We start from the raw sequence: 16,223 nt of genomic DNA, 5'->3' as shown, positions 1-16,223 counted from the left end.
ATTTATCTCTCATTCAATCATTTATCTTACCGAAGCTACATTGTTTCAACAAATGGCAAAAAATCATATTTGAAAAAAATGTTGAAAAAGAGACAAAAACTACTTGCTTTTGAAATTTAAAGGCACTTTCATAGTATAGAGATATAGAGAGCAAATAAAATAGATAGTTTTAGCCCATGAATTATTCAAATTAAAAATTTGTCCAGAATGCAGTGTAGCATGTAAGCTTTGCTAGTAGATGATTCTTTGGTAAGTTTTGTATGAAGATAAAGTTATTGCTAAGTTAACAATGAAACATTTCATTGAATGATATGTGAGTAAACCTCTAGTCTTGTTGTATGATGTGAGTGGATGGAAGAATGTTACTAACAACATTGCATTCCAAATTATTATTAATATCAAAAGAATGTTTAATCATAGAGAGTACATCGGAGTTCATCCCATAGTGTGTTGGTTCAATTTGTGCCATTGTTGATATTGCAACCAAGGTTCAAAACTCTATTGGGTCACTGTGATTGTAGGCTTATTGTGTGTTCGCTAGTCCAATATGCTTACGGATTGTGAACCGTAGCATTGATGCTTCTAGTGTTCATGCCAGGTGACTTCATGTCATGTCCCCTCCTTGATCGTTATATATATATATATATATATATCCTAAATGAAACAATTATTATAATTAATTAATATAATAATTACCAACAAATGATTATTTAACATTTATTTATTTATTTATTATATATAATTATTTAATCAATATTTATTATTAATAATATTCTTGAAATATTCTAAATTAATATTATATTATAAACATAATTTATATAGAAGACAATCATCATGGCATCTCAATTCTACTTGAAGATATTGATAAAACCTAGAAGGCATCGATTGATGATAATAAACAATGATTATAAATTGTGAGCAGCGCGGATAATGGATAAAGATTATTTTATCAAGGGCATTGTAATATGCAAACAAGCATCGATTAATAATGAAGATTGATATAAATTGAAAGGACATCGAACTATTTAGGAAAGGTGATTAGTAGTTGATTATTGACCAAACCATAAATAAGAGACAATGATTAATACTAATCGTTTGTTAAGAATTATACAACAGGCTGTGATGTGACTTGAAACAACAGTAATGCATTTACAAAGAGGTGCGATCACCTTGAAAGGGTGCGATCTTACTAAGTTGATATAATTTTATGTTCAGGAAAATGAACTGGTAAAAAACTTCATTAATTAGCTAAGGAAAAAGTTACAATATAAATAGAGGTTATAACACGCTGTAAACATTAATAATGTCACCTACTTCTATCTACCCGATACTGTAGACATTAATTACAATATTGACCATTAACATTATAAAGAATTATTATTCTAACACTCTCCCTTAATGGTCAATCTATCAAAAACACCAAGTTGCCCCTTAAATTTTACAAATTTATTCGGGCTCAAAGACTTGGTGAGAATATATGCAGTCTGATCTGCTGTCAGAACATACTGCAACTGAACTGATCCGTCTTCTACTAGCTTGCGGATGTAGTGACAATGAAGCTCGACATGCTTGGTACGTTCATGGAAGACTAGATTTTTGGCTAGTTTGAGCACCCCTTGATTATCAGTATACAAGGGAGAAGGACCTGCTTGCGGCATCTGCATGTCAGAAAGCATCCTTCGGAGCCAAACTGCCTCACATGCAGCCTTGACTGTTCCTCGGTATTTGGCTTCAGTCGAGGAAAGAGCCACGGCTTGTTGCTTCTTGCTGCTCCAAGTGACGGCACCAGTACCCAAACTAAATACGTACCCAGAAGTGGATTTTCGGTCATCCACTAATCCTACCCAATCTGTGTCAGTATAACCAATCAACTTTGGATCATTACACCTGCCATACAAAATGCCATAGTCTGAAGTGCCTTGCACATATCGTAGCACTCGCTTCACTACAGTCCAATGATCAGCTTTTGGGGCCGTCATGAAGCGAGAGATGTAGCTGACAGCAAAACAGATGTCATGTCTAGTGGCAGTGACGGAGATATAAGGCTGCCTACTAGTTGCCTGAATTCAGTTTCATCTATTGCAGGTGAATCAAACTTGGCTGATAACTTCAACCCTTTCTCCATAGGTGTAAAAGCAGGTTTACAATCCTGCATTCGAACCTTGTCAAGCAAACTGTGGGCATACTTGGACTGTGAAATAAAGATACTGTCACCAGTCTGCCACACTTCAACACCTAAGCAATAATGGAGAAGCCCCAAATCTCTCATGTCAAAAGCTTGGCACAAGTCCTGTTTGATGGCTGTAATCAAATGTGTTGAATTGCCAATAATGATCAAGTCATCCACGTAGACAACAAGAAAGAGGATATCATCACCGAAGAGTTTGGCGTACAGATTAGTGTCAGAGGGACTGCGCTAAAAACCATGTTCAACCAAATACTGATCAATCTTGAAGTACCAAGCCCAAGGGGCTTGCTTCAGGCCATATAGGGCTTTTACCAATCTACAAACCTGATGTTCCTTACCAAGAACCTTGAAGCCAGAAGGTTGAGTCATATAAACTTCTTCTTACAACTCACCATTGAGTAATGCACTTTTAATATCCATCTAGTGAAGTTTCCATCCAAGCTAAGTTGCAATGGCGAGAAGAAGACGAATTGAACTCATCTTGGCAGTAGGAGCGAAAGTCTCCTCGTAGTCAATGCCCTCCTGTTGTGTAAAACCCCGAGCAACCAATCTGGCCTTGTACTTATCCAAAGTACCATCAACATAATACTTGACTTTGTAAACCCATTTACAGCTGATAGGTTTCTTGACATGAAGCAGATCAAAAAGAACCCAAGTGTTATTCTTCAAAAGACTATGGTATTTTGTCTCCATAGCCTTTTCCCACTCAGGAATGCCTTTAACCTCGGAATATGTTTGGGGCTCAGGGATGCTGTGGATGTTGGCCATAAGTGCAAAGTTGACTTTATTTTGTTGCTTTCTCTTGTGGCGAACTGATCTATCCTCAAGAAGCTCATCGTCACGAAGATCTCCTATTGTCTTGGCCCACCATTTAGGCCGGAGGGTAGAAGTACCAACATCTGGCATTGGAGGAACAACACCCCCTGGAGTTTCCGGAACAAAGTCATCTTAATGCAAATCCTGTGAAAAATCAGGTGGTGCTCGATCGGTAGATGCCTCTTCTTCAAAGTCAGAATGCTCTGAAGCCCTCCCATCATGGGAACCAAGATGAAGACGAACACCAACATCAAGAGTCGCAGGACTAGGAGTATAAGGCATAAATGGACCAATAGTCTCATCAACCACAACATCACGACTAAAAATGAGACGATCTGTCTCCACATCAATCAACCTGTAGGCCTAGTGGTTGTCATTGTAACCAGTAAACATAAGTGTTTGGCTCTTTGAATCCAGCTTACCATGCTTGCCGTCAAGAATCCATACGTGAGCAGTAGAACCGAAGACTTTCAAATGGCCCACTTTAGGCTTGCGTCCTGACCAGGCTTCTTCAGGAGTCATCTTCTTGATGGCATGTGTAGGTGACTGATTCAGAAGGTAGACTGCAGTGTAAACTGCTTCAACCTAGTATTTCTTAGGAACATTGCAATGCTCTATCATAGAACGAGCCATTTCAGTAATGGTGTGATTCCTACGTTCAACGACACCATTTTGTTGAGGGGTGTATGGTGTGGTGAGTTGACATTTAATGCCATGTGTAGCACAAAATATAGAGAAGTCATTGGAACATAACTTCGCCCCATTATCTGACCTTAGAGTGACAATCTGAGAATCGGATTCTTTCTCAACTAAGGCCTTAAACTACTGAAATGTAGTGAACACATCTGATTTATTTTTCAGAAAGTAAACTCACATTTTACGACTGAAATCGTCAACAAATAACAAGAAGTACCTGCAACCAATAACAGATGGAGTGTTCATTGGCCCACATACATCAACGTGAACCAATTGAAGGACCTTGCAGGCTCGCCAAGAATCACCATCTGAGAATGGTGTTCAATGCTGCTTTCCAGCTTGACAGGCTGCACAAACTCCATGATTTTGAGGTTGGATCTCAGGTAGACCAGCAACCAAACCCTGCCGATATAACTGAGAGAGATAGTGCACGTTTAAGTGCCCATAACGTTGATGCCAAAGTGTTCAGATGGATGTACTCCTAGCAACCAAAGCATGTTCTTGAGAATCACCAAAATCAGCAAGTCTATACAAACCATGATCCTTGAGTCCCATAGCGATTGTAGTACAAGTCTCCCTATCAACAATGCTATAGATGGACGAACTGAAGACAACATCTAATTGAGGAGAATGCCTCATGATCTAGCTGACGGAGAGGAGATTATGTTCCCTGGAACATAGTAGACATCAAGGAAAATTAAATTTCTATTGCCTGAATGAATCTAGACAATGCCCTTACCAGCAACTGTGTAATCTTCTCCTCCTCCAAAGATTACTGAATCCGAGAATGGTTCAAATTTCGTGAACCAATCTGGACGATGAGTAAAATGCCTTGAAGCCACTGAATCAATATACCAGGCAGAAGAGTGTACTGGATCTGTTGTTCTCTTGGCCATAAAAGCATAGAAAGCAGATTCTTTCTGCTCAGAGTGTTTGGCAACATTTGCCTTTTGTTGAGACCCTCCCTGCTTCTTTTGTTTAGAAGCCAATCGAATTCGACACTCAGCCTTCATGTGACCAAACTTATGACAATAATTGCACTGAACGTTCTTCTTCTTCTTGCGGTCCTAAGAAGAACCAGAGCCTTTCGACTGAGAAGATGGAGCGTTCCTTTTGTTCTTTGCAAAAGATTTGGTAGAGAGCGCTTGCTCGGTGGAGGTGGAACTGGTACTGCTTCCAAAGAGCTGTCGCCACCGATCTTGTTGTAAAAGCTTGTTACAACGATCGGAAAACTTCAAATCGACATCAGTGGAAGTGATATTCAGCATTTCGATGAAATGCTCATAAGATTTGGGCAAACTCTTCAGAGTGATGACGACCATGTCCTCTTCCTCCATTGTGAGACCAATTGCCTCAAGTTGGTCATGGATGTCCTTGATCTTGGTCAAGTGATCCTACAGAGGTGTCCTCTCGTCCATCATAATCGAAAAGAGCATGTTCTTCAGAAAGAATGCTCTACTCTTGTCAGAGGTTTCATGGAGACTCTTCAAATGATCCCATATCTCCTTCACTATTTTGTCGGACGGTACCTGAGGTAGTTGCTCGTTGGTGATGGAGAGTTTGATGAGCATGACGGCTTCCCGGTTGCGCTCATCCCATTTGTCCTGATCTTTTCCAGCAGTGGTTGGACATTGAGACGTACCCAGAACAACTGCATCAAGACATCGATACTCAAAAATTGTTAACATGCGCTACTTCCAGATGTTGTAGTTGCGGCCGTTGAATTTCTGGCTACTTTCGAGCATAGAGTTTGTCAGAGATGCCATCACATACCCTGAGGTTGAACTACTGAAGGCACAAATTCCAAAGCACAAAAACCAACAAATGAAAACAGACGATTTTTTAAAGAATTCTGCAAATTGGATTCTCAAACAGAAACTGAAACCCTAGCACGGTTTTTGAGGCAAAAAAATTTTGAAAGACCTAGAAAATTTTGACAATGACCCAATTGAGGTTTCGAAAAACCCACCAAGAATCTGAAATTGAAATAAAAGTTTGACTTAATCAGAGGGTTCAAAACCCTAATTGAAACTGACAGAAACCCTAGGCACTGCAAAGTTACTAAGGGTTTTAAAGAAAACCCTAGGCGGCAAAGTATGCAAACCCATAACCCAAAAAACTATGACTGGCCGCCAAGATACACTAAGCTTAAAAACCCTAGGCGGCAGATTCCCGTGAAACAAAAAAATCGCAGCCACCCGTAACACCAAACACATGTCGTCGCGACGCAGAGCCAGAACACAAGTCGCGGCGCGAAAAAAAAATTCAAGGGCTAAGACAAACAACAGATAGCGATCCTTCTCAAAAAGGAAAGGCGCCACGAAAAAGGAACAAAGCGGTAGGAGAAAATGGCATCCCACAGGCACAAACGTGAAAAAAATATTCGCACAAAAACACAGAAGGTCAGGTTTTGCAAAGCAGAAAATAATAGGTCGTGCGGCTAAGAAAATAGTGTGAAAATAAAAACCCTTTCACGAAACTAAAAGTTGTCGCCAAGCACGGGTCGCGAAATAAAAAATTGCGAGTTGCAGTCGCCGAAAAATACAAATTCCCATCGGGCAAGAAGGATTTCACACGGCCACAAACCCAAATCGCAATTTTTCACAAAAAAAAAAATTGTGTTAAAACCCTGGGTCGCGAATTTTGCAAACGCGGGTAGGAAAAAGATATTTACCAAAGCAGACCCACAATGCAGGACCAAGAAATAGTCAAAAAAACTTTTGAAAAATTTTAAGTTTTTGCTCTGATACCATGTTCAGGAAAATGAACTGGTAAAAAACTCTGTTAATTAACTGAGGAAAAAGTTACAATATATATAGAAGTTATAACACACTGTAAACATTAATTATGTCACCTACTTCTATCTACCTGATACTGTAGACAATTACAATATTGACCATTAACATTATAAAGAATTATTATTCTAACATTTCATTGTATCTGTCAAAAGCTGCCACTTGATTATAATAAGTAATGTTTCCTTATCAGGTGTGATTTAGAGAAAAGAATATTAGTTACGTGGAGGGTTGCAGATAGAGGTTATGTCTTCCTAATATCCAAAAGGGTATAAACGGTGGAAGGGTGTGACTCCTACATAGAAACGGAGATATAAAGAGAAGAACTCCATTTGGAGGAAGAGGGGAAAAGGAGATTAGCAGGTCCATGGTAGGAATAAAACCAGCAATAAGATTAGATGAGAACTGTTATTAAGTTACAGGCAGTAACATCCTTGTTCTGGGTGGTTTGCATGGGGATGTGCTTAATACGTATGCTTAATATATGAAGTCTGATGGTGTTTTTATGCAGAATTTAATAATAAAATTAATATAAGATCAGATGAGAACTGTTATTAAGTTACAGGCAGTAACATCCTTGTTTTGGGTGGTTTGCATGGGGATGTGCTTAATACGTATGCTTAATATATGAAGTCTGATGGTGTTTTTATGCAGAATTTAATAATAATATTAATATAAACTGCAATACGTATGACAGTCATTCTTAATTCCATACAGTGGCAGACCAGATCTGTCTGCCCTTACAGCCACTAAATATAATTAATGCTTTAGGTAATGGTTACAGCCACTAAATATAATTAATGCTTTAGGTAATGGTTACAGCCACTAAATATAATTAATGCTTTAGGTAATGGAATAGGAGATTCACACGTAGAGCAAGGGAATACAGCAGGAAAAAGCCAGCAGTCAAACTGACTGTTAGAAACAGCACGGCATGGTCATTGGGATAGTGATAAGTATATAGGGCACTGCATTACTAATTTAGTATAAGTATTAACAACCCAACTAACAATAATAATAAAAGATGGCCTTATTAATATTGATGATGTTATAATAATTAAATATGGTTAATAAGATAAATATAATATGGTACTGTTAATAATCCAAATGATAAATGTAATAGGATGTTGTTAATAATAAGAATAACGTAATATAATACTATTAATATAATATAAATGTAATATGATATAGTATAATGCTGTTAATGTAATTATCTTAATATAATATAATGCTGACAATATCATTGATAATGTAATATAACATAATGACAGTGTAGGTTCCAGACCAGGCTTTATTTGACATAAATGTCCTTCTATTGTTCTCTCTATGTACTAAAATTGTGATTCTAGGACAGAATATAAGAGGGTTCCATTAGGGGACATTACAGTTCACAAGTGTTCATGCCTGTGGTCTACTCCCTCTCTTGGCTAGTGTGCTTGCAGGCCTTGTGCCCCTGTTGGGCTACCATGCTCACGGGTGTGGATAGTTATGTGCATTCATGCCGAGGATGAGGTCCCTCTATTGTAGCCTCACTTGGTGTAGGACCAAGCTAAAAATCTTATATTCACTTATGAAAAGAAAATCACATATTGGACCATCATAACAAACTCTGAAACCTTTGAAAACTTAGTAAGACCTCAAAACAACTACAATAAACACATTTGCATCTTAAAAGGATAAAAGAGAAAAATATTTTATCACTAAGAAATTTTCAAGTAGGAAACTTCAAAGAATATACCATCCAAATGATAATTTAATAAATTGATAAAAGAGAAACCATATCTCATAATAAGTAGAGTCAAATGGGCATGAATTATGCATTTTCAAAGATACAAAACCAAGTCACATTCAAAAGATTTACTATTAAACTAAACCTTAAAATTTAGTCAAAGTACTAACTCATATAGAGTAGAAGTAGAAGATAGACATAACACACATTTTAGGATAGATACGCATGGTATCCAAATAAGCATACACAATCACAATGACCAAGATTTTGATGTCATTAAGATTGGACATCTTGGTGCAATACTAGGTTACATAAAAGCATTAGGCTAGTGTTTTTATGCAGCCAAGGGCTTTTGTACTACAACTTGAGAGAAGGATAAAATGTTATTAAGAAAAAAAAAACCTAAATTTAACATTACCTTCTCACTTCTAGTAATGAGACTATGCAAAAAAAAAATGAAACTTTGGCATTATCATATTTATTAAGCAAAGTAATGATATGATAGAGAGCCTAAATTGGTATTAAATTCAAGCCATTTAGCCAACATTATGGATTATTTATTTCCAAAGAACTAATTTACAAGGCTACCACTATAGAAATAAATAGACCATTAAATGTTGTTTGGACCAAATAACCAACTATTCTTCGCAATAAACAATTTAGTTGTGTAAAAAATCAAGATAAGAAGTAGACACAATATTGAACCATGATAAAGTAGACATAAATATGAAGTAGACACAACCAGCTAAAATATAACCTCGGCATATAGACCAATCACCTATCATACCAATAAAATTATAAAATACTATCTCTTTGAATGGAAGCCCCACCAAAATAAAATAGATTTAACATTTTTTATCTTGTTAATTTAACTTGAAAGATCCTTGTAATGTGCCTGAGCCACAGGTAGATATCATAGCTGCAGAACGTTGCAGGACCTATCTTAGGCGCACGCGTAGGACAGTTGTGGGTCGAGTGATCACTGATATTGGCCCCTCTGAGCCTTAGACTTCTAGGCTCTAGCTTTTATGTTGATATATGTTTTGAACTTTTGATGCCATGGATTTCATATTCCATGAATTTTGTAGATTTGACACTATTTATATTTATAATGTGTTAATTAGTTTAGCTTATTTTCTTCAACTCTAGCCTAAAATTTGCGTTTATACTTATGCAATGAATGTAAACTTGTATGTGTTCAAAGTAGTTTCTATTTGAAGAGATTATTGTGTCTTTGAGGTTTATTTATTAAAAAATGCATGAAAGAAGTTTAAAATCGTTAAAAATCTTTGAATTTCTTGGGTTTTTCAATTTGTCAAGTATTTGTCAAGTCCAAGCACCGAGTCCAAGTCAAAAATCAGCTTGTTGAGTCCAAGTCGAGTCCGAATCTTGTAACTCTGATTTAAATTGAATGATCCATGTGCTGTGCAAAATTTTATTTAACAAATGATTCATCTATTTGTATGCACTGGTTGGGTTTTGTTTAGATACTATTTATATGGCATGAAGTTATAGAATGTATTAGTAGCAATGTTACAACATAAAATTGCCTACCTTTGACTCAAATGCACTAACTTCCGACTCCCTGCAAATTTGCGATTAGTTGTGCCTTCTATACATGTCTTACAAGTTCCCATTTGTAGTCGTGCCCTAAAAATATCACACGACTACATTATTCATAAAATATTTTGTCATCTTGTAGGTTTCAAGGATTGCACAAGTTGACCAGAGATTGATTAAGGTTTCAAATGCGAGAAAACAAAAAAAAATGAAAATTTTCATGTTCCCACCATGAGAGTAGACCGAAATAGTGAACAAATCCTAATTACGATCTAGAAATTGTCTTACAATATGTAAGACTTCACAATTTCCCTCTTCCAGCAATAATCATAGCAACAGACGTACTCAACAACAGGTCGTATTTAATAAGGATTATTACACATTGGAAGAAGAAGAAGAAGAAATTTTAATGTCCACACGACTAAAAAATAACCTATAGGACCAGCCACCTAATCAAACCGACTTTTGCAATTCCATCCTCTTCCTATGCAAGGTGATGATGAGCGCCCCCAATTTCTCAACAAACCCCTCACTGAATAAATTATACCAAGAGCCAATTGTTGAGATATGCACATAATTGTCCCTATTGTCCTTTAAGGCGTCACACTCTAAAATGAAATGCTTTTTTGTTTCCACATGCCCAGAAGTGCAAAAAATACATACTCTTTCTTCCCAAACTTCTTTTGGTCTTTTCCAACATCCAGTTTCACAACAAAGTTGATGAGAGTTAGTTCTTAATTGAGCAATGAGAATTTTGGCTCGCCACAGAATATCAGCCCTGTTGACATGTTTTTTATGACAGCGTCTAACATAGAATAAAGTTGCCTAATGGTCACTTCACTCTCTCTTGATCAAAGTACGATTGCATGCTAAGATTGCAAGAAGATCAGACAATCGACTCCAAGGTTCCTTTATGCTACGGACGTGACTCAGTTGGCTGATGTGTTTGTTGGTAATGCAAGGGGCCTTACATTTGCATCATTCTTTCACTTCTTTGTTGTGGCTGGAACTCCATCATCGGATATGGCAATTTTGCGATGCTGCTGCTTCGAACGGACTAAAATGAACTGAAAGTAAAAGGGAAAGGGTTTAGAAGGATCTAAATCTACTCTTAAGGGCAACGATATCAATGAATAGTGCTTTGGTGGACAAATTCCAAATAAACCAAGCTCTGCTTCGCCAAGATCAACTACAACTCCGCAAGAACGGGTGCAATCTTCTGGGGATGTTAGAGGATTTTCAAATCGAGAAAGTACATTTAGGTTATCCTACACTAGTAACTAGAACTGCCAAACAAGATTTAGGTTAATCATTCATCCAATCTAACTACTAATTGGAGAATCTGGATATCCTAAATTGGAGGGTAGAGATCATTGCTTGGAAGTACCACTCAAAGATGGCAAGGATGACTCAAATCATATCAACATCATTTCAATATTTTGATGTAACCACTAAGTTGGAAAATGAGGTTGCAGAATGTACCCCTCAATTTCATTTTATAGTATCTATGTTCATAAACAATCTTCCACCAATGATCTGCCACTAACAACCTACTAGGCATATCTTTGAATTTTGTAATTATTTGTATATGGCAATTTTTTACTGTTTTTGACTAAACTGAGCCTAGCAAGAACTTGAGTATATAGAAACTTCATTGATCCTAGATGTTTTTGCCATCAACATGTAGATGAACAGGTTGTCAATTGTTAGTACACTTATGTCCTCATCAGCAAGCACAGCCTACCTGCCAGTTTGACAGAGTTACGCAACGGGTAAAATACTGAGTTTGTGAAATTGTTAACCTATTAGTGTTATGACAACGTATGATGTGTACATGTGTGAAAGTGTGCTGGAAGCCAATGTAAGAAATGATGTTTATCCTTATCCACTACAATGAGTACACACTGAATTCAGCTTAGCTTCCTGACTGGAATGTCTGTATATGTTCTCTTTAATATAAGCGGGTAGAGAAGCAAGCTCCTTATCTGTCACATGGACTGTGAATGGGTTTAAGACAAGTTAATAAAATCCCTCAAGATAGCATGTTTGATTTTGTGCCCTAGTTAAAAATGTGCTTGTCATGTATTTGCGCATTTTTGTTCTAATATGAAGTTCTAATCCAGAGTGAAAGTATCCCTACAGACTCCCTCATGTAGTCTGCATTGATGGTATATCAAGGTCACTACTGTGTGGTGAGATTTATTTAGCTCTTTGTTTAACATGTGTCTGTGTAATCTTGTCCAGCATATATCAACATATGGTTGCAATCCAAGGCAATTCTACCAAAACAGCAATCAAATGTGTCCATGGCTGTAGGTACAGTCGTGAACCTATGTAATGTCCAGAAGCAAAAATGGGTACTTTGAAACTCCAGATTGAAGCAACACACAAAAAGTGGAGAATGTGACAACTGGAATCAGGAAACAGAGTCACTTCAAAAAATATTTTTCAACAAAATGAAGAAGTGACAGGAAATGTCATTTGACACATGAAACAGCAATTGGATTAGGTAATTGGGACTGTAAATGGCACATCAGGTTAAGCAATTCAAATTTACACTAGTTTTACCTTTTTAAAATTTTATACAACTAAAGAGGAATAGAAAGTGAAAAAGATGGGTGGAAATGCTGCTGCTAAGCCAGAAATGTTTCTGGCATTAAAAAACATCTCCAGCAGTTTCCAGCTCTGTCCAAATTAAGGGTATTCCATATTGCTGGAACGGGGAAATGTTTCAGCAATGAGAAAAGAAGTTTTCAGCTTGCTGGAAATAAGTCCAGCATTCAGTAAAGTTAGTACACTAAAGCTTGAATTCTTTTGGGGAAGTCAAAGACTTTCAAGATTATGCGTAGGAAAAATGGGAATCACGAAATAATGTGCACATATGATTAAATCATTTTATGTCCACATCTTGAATGGGCCTAAGAGTGAAGGGCTGTGTACTCCATATAGGAAGCACAGATTTGAATCTAGAGTGGGGTACGATGTGTACACCTTATTTTAAAATATATAAGGTAAGCAAATTGTGAGATTTCACAAGCAAGTTTTACACATCAAATTGGTGTCTCTCTTGTCAGTGACCAAAAAAAAACTACATTTACCTTTATTTAAACATTAAGTCCAACTATCAAAATCCAAAGATTGCGCCATATTCGACAAAGAAACCAAGAAAAAGAGCTGAAAATTGGAGTTATAAGTCAATAAATGTTGTTAAAAAAATTTACAATATGACTTTTCATATGATAGAAAACTGACCTTCCAGATTCATCCTTTGCTTGTCTCTTATATACTATGAAATCACCCTGCTTGAACATTTGGATTTGACGCTATTCACCATGAAAAAAAAAAATTAGACAAATTGAAATTTCATAAGCTAGTTTGCATATAATATGCAACAAGTAGCAAATACCCACTTTTTGAAGTAGCGTGTTGATTGCCTGAACTCTGACCCCCAGTTCAACACCTCTAAGATTATCTTCCATAATTTTATCTGTCAAGCCCTGTCAATTATCATTATTTGAGATATTATTCTAAAATTTAAAAAACAATAGTCTAATCGCAAATAATAGTCAGGGTAAAATTTCTCAGTCTAAATGATAGAAAACAAAAATGTCATTTCGCAACAGACTTTTACATATGCTTGTACTTACTTCAGAAAATTTAGTAAATAGGTCCAATATTCGATTTATTGTAGAAGGCAATTGAGAAGCTGGGGTCGCCATGTCTAAAATCTGATACATGAATAGTTAATCAGAAAAATCCTCTCACTACACAAATTCTAATTGAATACCTAAATGATCAAATTATCTCATAAAATGATAAAACATGTCAGATATTTAGATAACGTGGGAGGTTCCAATCATCCCTGATGATTTCCTGCCATACTAATGATAAAATAGCAGATGTTGGTACTTTCCTATCAACATTCAACCATCAAAAAAATCTGGTAGAGGCCAAATGAGAAATATCATAATTCATGCATCTTACAAAAAAATTAAAATTTGCAATATAGATAAAGCATAAAAGCATTTACAAATCAAATCTGTACACTGATTAATAAATTAGACTCCAGCAATGAACTGCACAAATGCAAATACACATGGCACCTGTATGTTGGTTCTCCCAAAATATATTTTAGGGGAATTTCCAGCCTTTCACTTCCATTTTTTTTCAAAAATAAATATAACCTGGTTTTAAGGTCTAGGAACCTAAAAAATTAGCTGGGCTTGCACCCACGAGGCACTCAAGGAGAGCATACAAAGAGAAGACAGAAGAATACAAGCTAAAAAACCGCCACCAGACACACAGCACGCACAGCAAGCTGACCACAGGAAGCTGATCCGAGGGAGAAAAACAGTGCCCAGAACAGTGCCAGCAAAGGCCAGGTGCCACGCCGCAGCAGAGAGAGTCCAACGCCACTGATGGGAATCGAATTAGACTCCCACCGAGAACAGACCTGGACCAAAATCAGGCGGATGAGCCTTTTTCACTTCCTCTTTTACAAGGAATGTAACTACTATCATTTAATTTCTCTTCCAATTTTATCAAATTAAAAATTACTTTAAAACAACACAATTCCCTCAATTTCATTCTTAACCCATAGAACTGCCATGTGCACCATGAGCAAGCAGGAACCATGCGCAATGCATCCAATGTTGTACTTTGGATTTGAAGAAATGAGGTAAAAGACACAGAAAGAAACTTGTATTTAAAAACCAGCGTTTGATTGCAAACAAATGCCAAGTCCTCTTGCAGATTATCCTTTGTAATCTTTTTAAAAGTTCAGCATCACAATATAGGTTTTACAGAATTAATTACGGCCAGAGGTCTAACTACAGTAGTAGCAAAGGGCTATAATGGATTTCACAAAAATCTCTTTATTACCGGCATCCCAAAGATTTAAATATACCGCGCGGCAGGGCGGAATAGATCAAAATTATTACAGAAATGTAAATATATAAAAGAATCTTAAATTTTAGAGCAAACAAATACCCGAAACACCAAAAAACTGAGAAGGGAAGAACTAAGTATAAGTAGAGAAAGATCAGAAGATACGAATTTAGATTTCTAAAAGGCGACATTGAAGTGGTGGAAAATGGAACCACATTACAGCAGGGAATTGCTGAGGAAACATTGACTGCCACCAACTAACTCCTATCGAATTACCGTCAATTGACATTCATTAGAATTATAATCAAATGTGTAAGAAGATGAAGGCTGAGGCCTAAACCTTTTGTCACCTGAGTGGTGAATGGAGGATAATAATTTATGTAAATCTTTATAAATCGGCTGACAAAATCTTGAAATTCGACGTCCAAAATGACGGGAATTCGAAAAAGCGTTAAGATATGGTAGAATTGTGTTTCACAAAACTCCTACTATTCTCAAGTGATCCTCTTCAGTGCAATCAAAGGCCCAGATTTTTTTATTGCGTGCCGCGCCGACCCCGTTCGATTTTTTTAGGCTTTATTTATTGAATTGTGAAAGCAAATGAATTTTAATGTGGGCAGCTAGAGTTCACCCTTGCCTTGTAGGAAAGATGGCTACTGCGGACGAGATTCGTTAATGCTCTGTATGTCGTTTTAGATTTCTTGCAGAACACCAATCCCGTCCTCCGCAGAATGTTTCCTTGTTCTGGTTATATGCCCTTTTCTCCTTTCCGGCCAGGAAAAATGGCAGCGATACTTGGAGGACTGTAATCGTTATTCGCGGTCGGGCATTGCGCTCCTTTCATTACTTCGTAATTGCTATTCGCTTCATTCATTCATTTAAAAGTTTCTAATGATGTTAGGGAGAATAATAGTTGAGCATCTTAATTAATTTTGTGCTTTTTAAAATTTTATTTGATCTTTAATTAAAAATAATAATTATTTAAAAAATTTAAATCATTTTTAATCTTTCTACAGCAGCTTATTTCGCAAGTCTTCTACTTATAATTAAGATTTTAAGGCCACATTACTATACTTTTTGTCAAGGTGTCCAAAACAGCCCAAAAAAAAGATGAGACCAATAATCATGCACAAGGGGCCCCTATACTTGTGCAGTTGATGTGGCATCACATGATTGGTCACTTTTTACAATTAAAGGTACACTTCATTCAATTATGGGTATTAATGTCACAACTATTGATGTAATGTTGTCAAAAAAATTAGACATTAAATCAACAAGTATGGGTATTAAATCAACAACTACTATCACATCAATTGGAACGCACTCAACTACTAGGTCCTCTCCCCTAATAGGTAACAAAGGAGTTCTATGGGAGTGGTTGTTATAGTACTTGGTTTAATGTCTAATAATATAAATATTGTTTTAATAGTTGTGACTTTTAAGTTGTCGATGTTAATGAGGATTATTTATAATTGAACAAAATGTATTTCTTAGATCTTAAAAGTAACAAATCATGTGATGTCACACCAGCACACCAATGAAACATGATTTA

The 16,223-nt window shown here is 36.5% G+C and overlaps 1 protein-coding gene across 12 annotated transcripts in view; it reads right to left on the bottom strand.

The window, feature by feature from the left end:
* Nucleotides 1-15,546, bottom strand: part of LOC131065136 (uncharacterized) — a 144,461-nt gene extending 128,915 nt beyond the window's left edge. The window contains exons 1-5 of one of the 12 annotated variants that reach the window (XM_057999561.2): nt 15,303-15,546; nt 14,040-14,237; nt 13,432-13,512; nt 13,195-13,281; nt 13,037-13,107 (exon numbers count right to left, since the gene is read on the bottom strand). In XM_057999561.2, coding sequence (XP_057855544.1) covers nt 13,037-13,107; nt 13,195-13,281; nt 13,432-13,503 — 230 coding nt within the window. In that variant the 5' untranslated portion in view covers nt 13,504-13,512; nt 14,040-14,237; nt 15,303-15,546. The other 11 variants (XM_057999563.2, XM_057999558.2, XM_057999559.2 and 8 more) reach the window with 11 other exon arrangements.
* Between the last annotated feature and the right edge of the window lie 677 nt (nt 15,547-16,223).

This window comes from Cryptomeria japonica, chromosome 5, assembly GCF_030272615.1.
Source record: "Cryptomeria japonica chromosome 5, Sugi_1.0, whole genome shotgun sequence".
NCBI classification, from domain to species: domain Eukaryota; kingdom Viridiplantae; phylum Streptophyta; class Pinopsida; order Cupressales; family Cupressaceae; genus Cryptomeria; species Cryptomeria japonica.
This window is presented reverse-complemented; position numbering and strand designations above follow the sequence as displayed.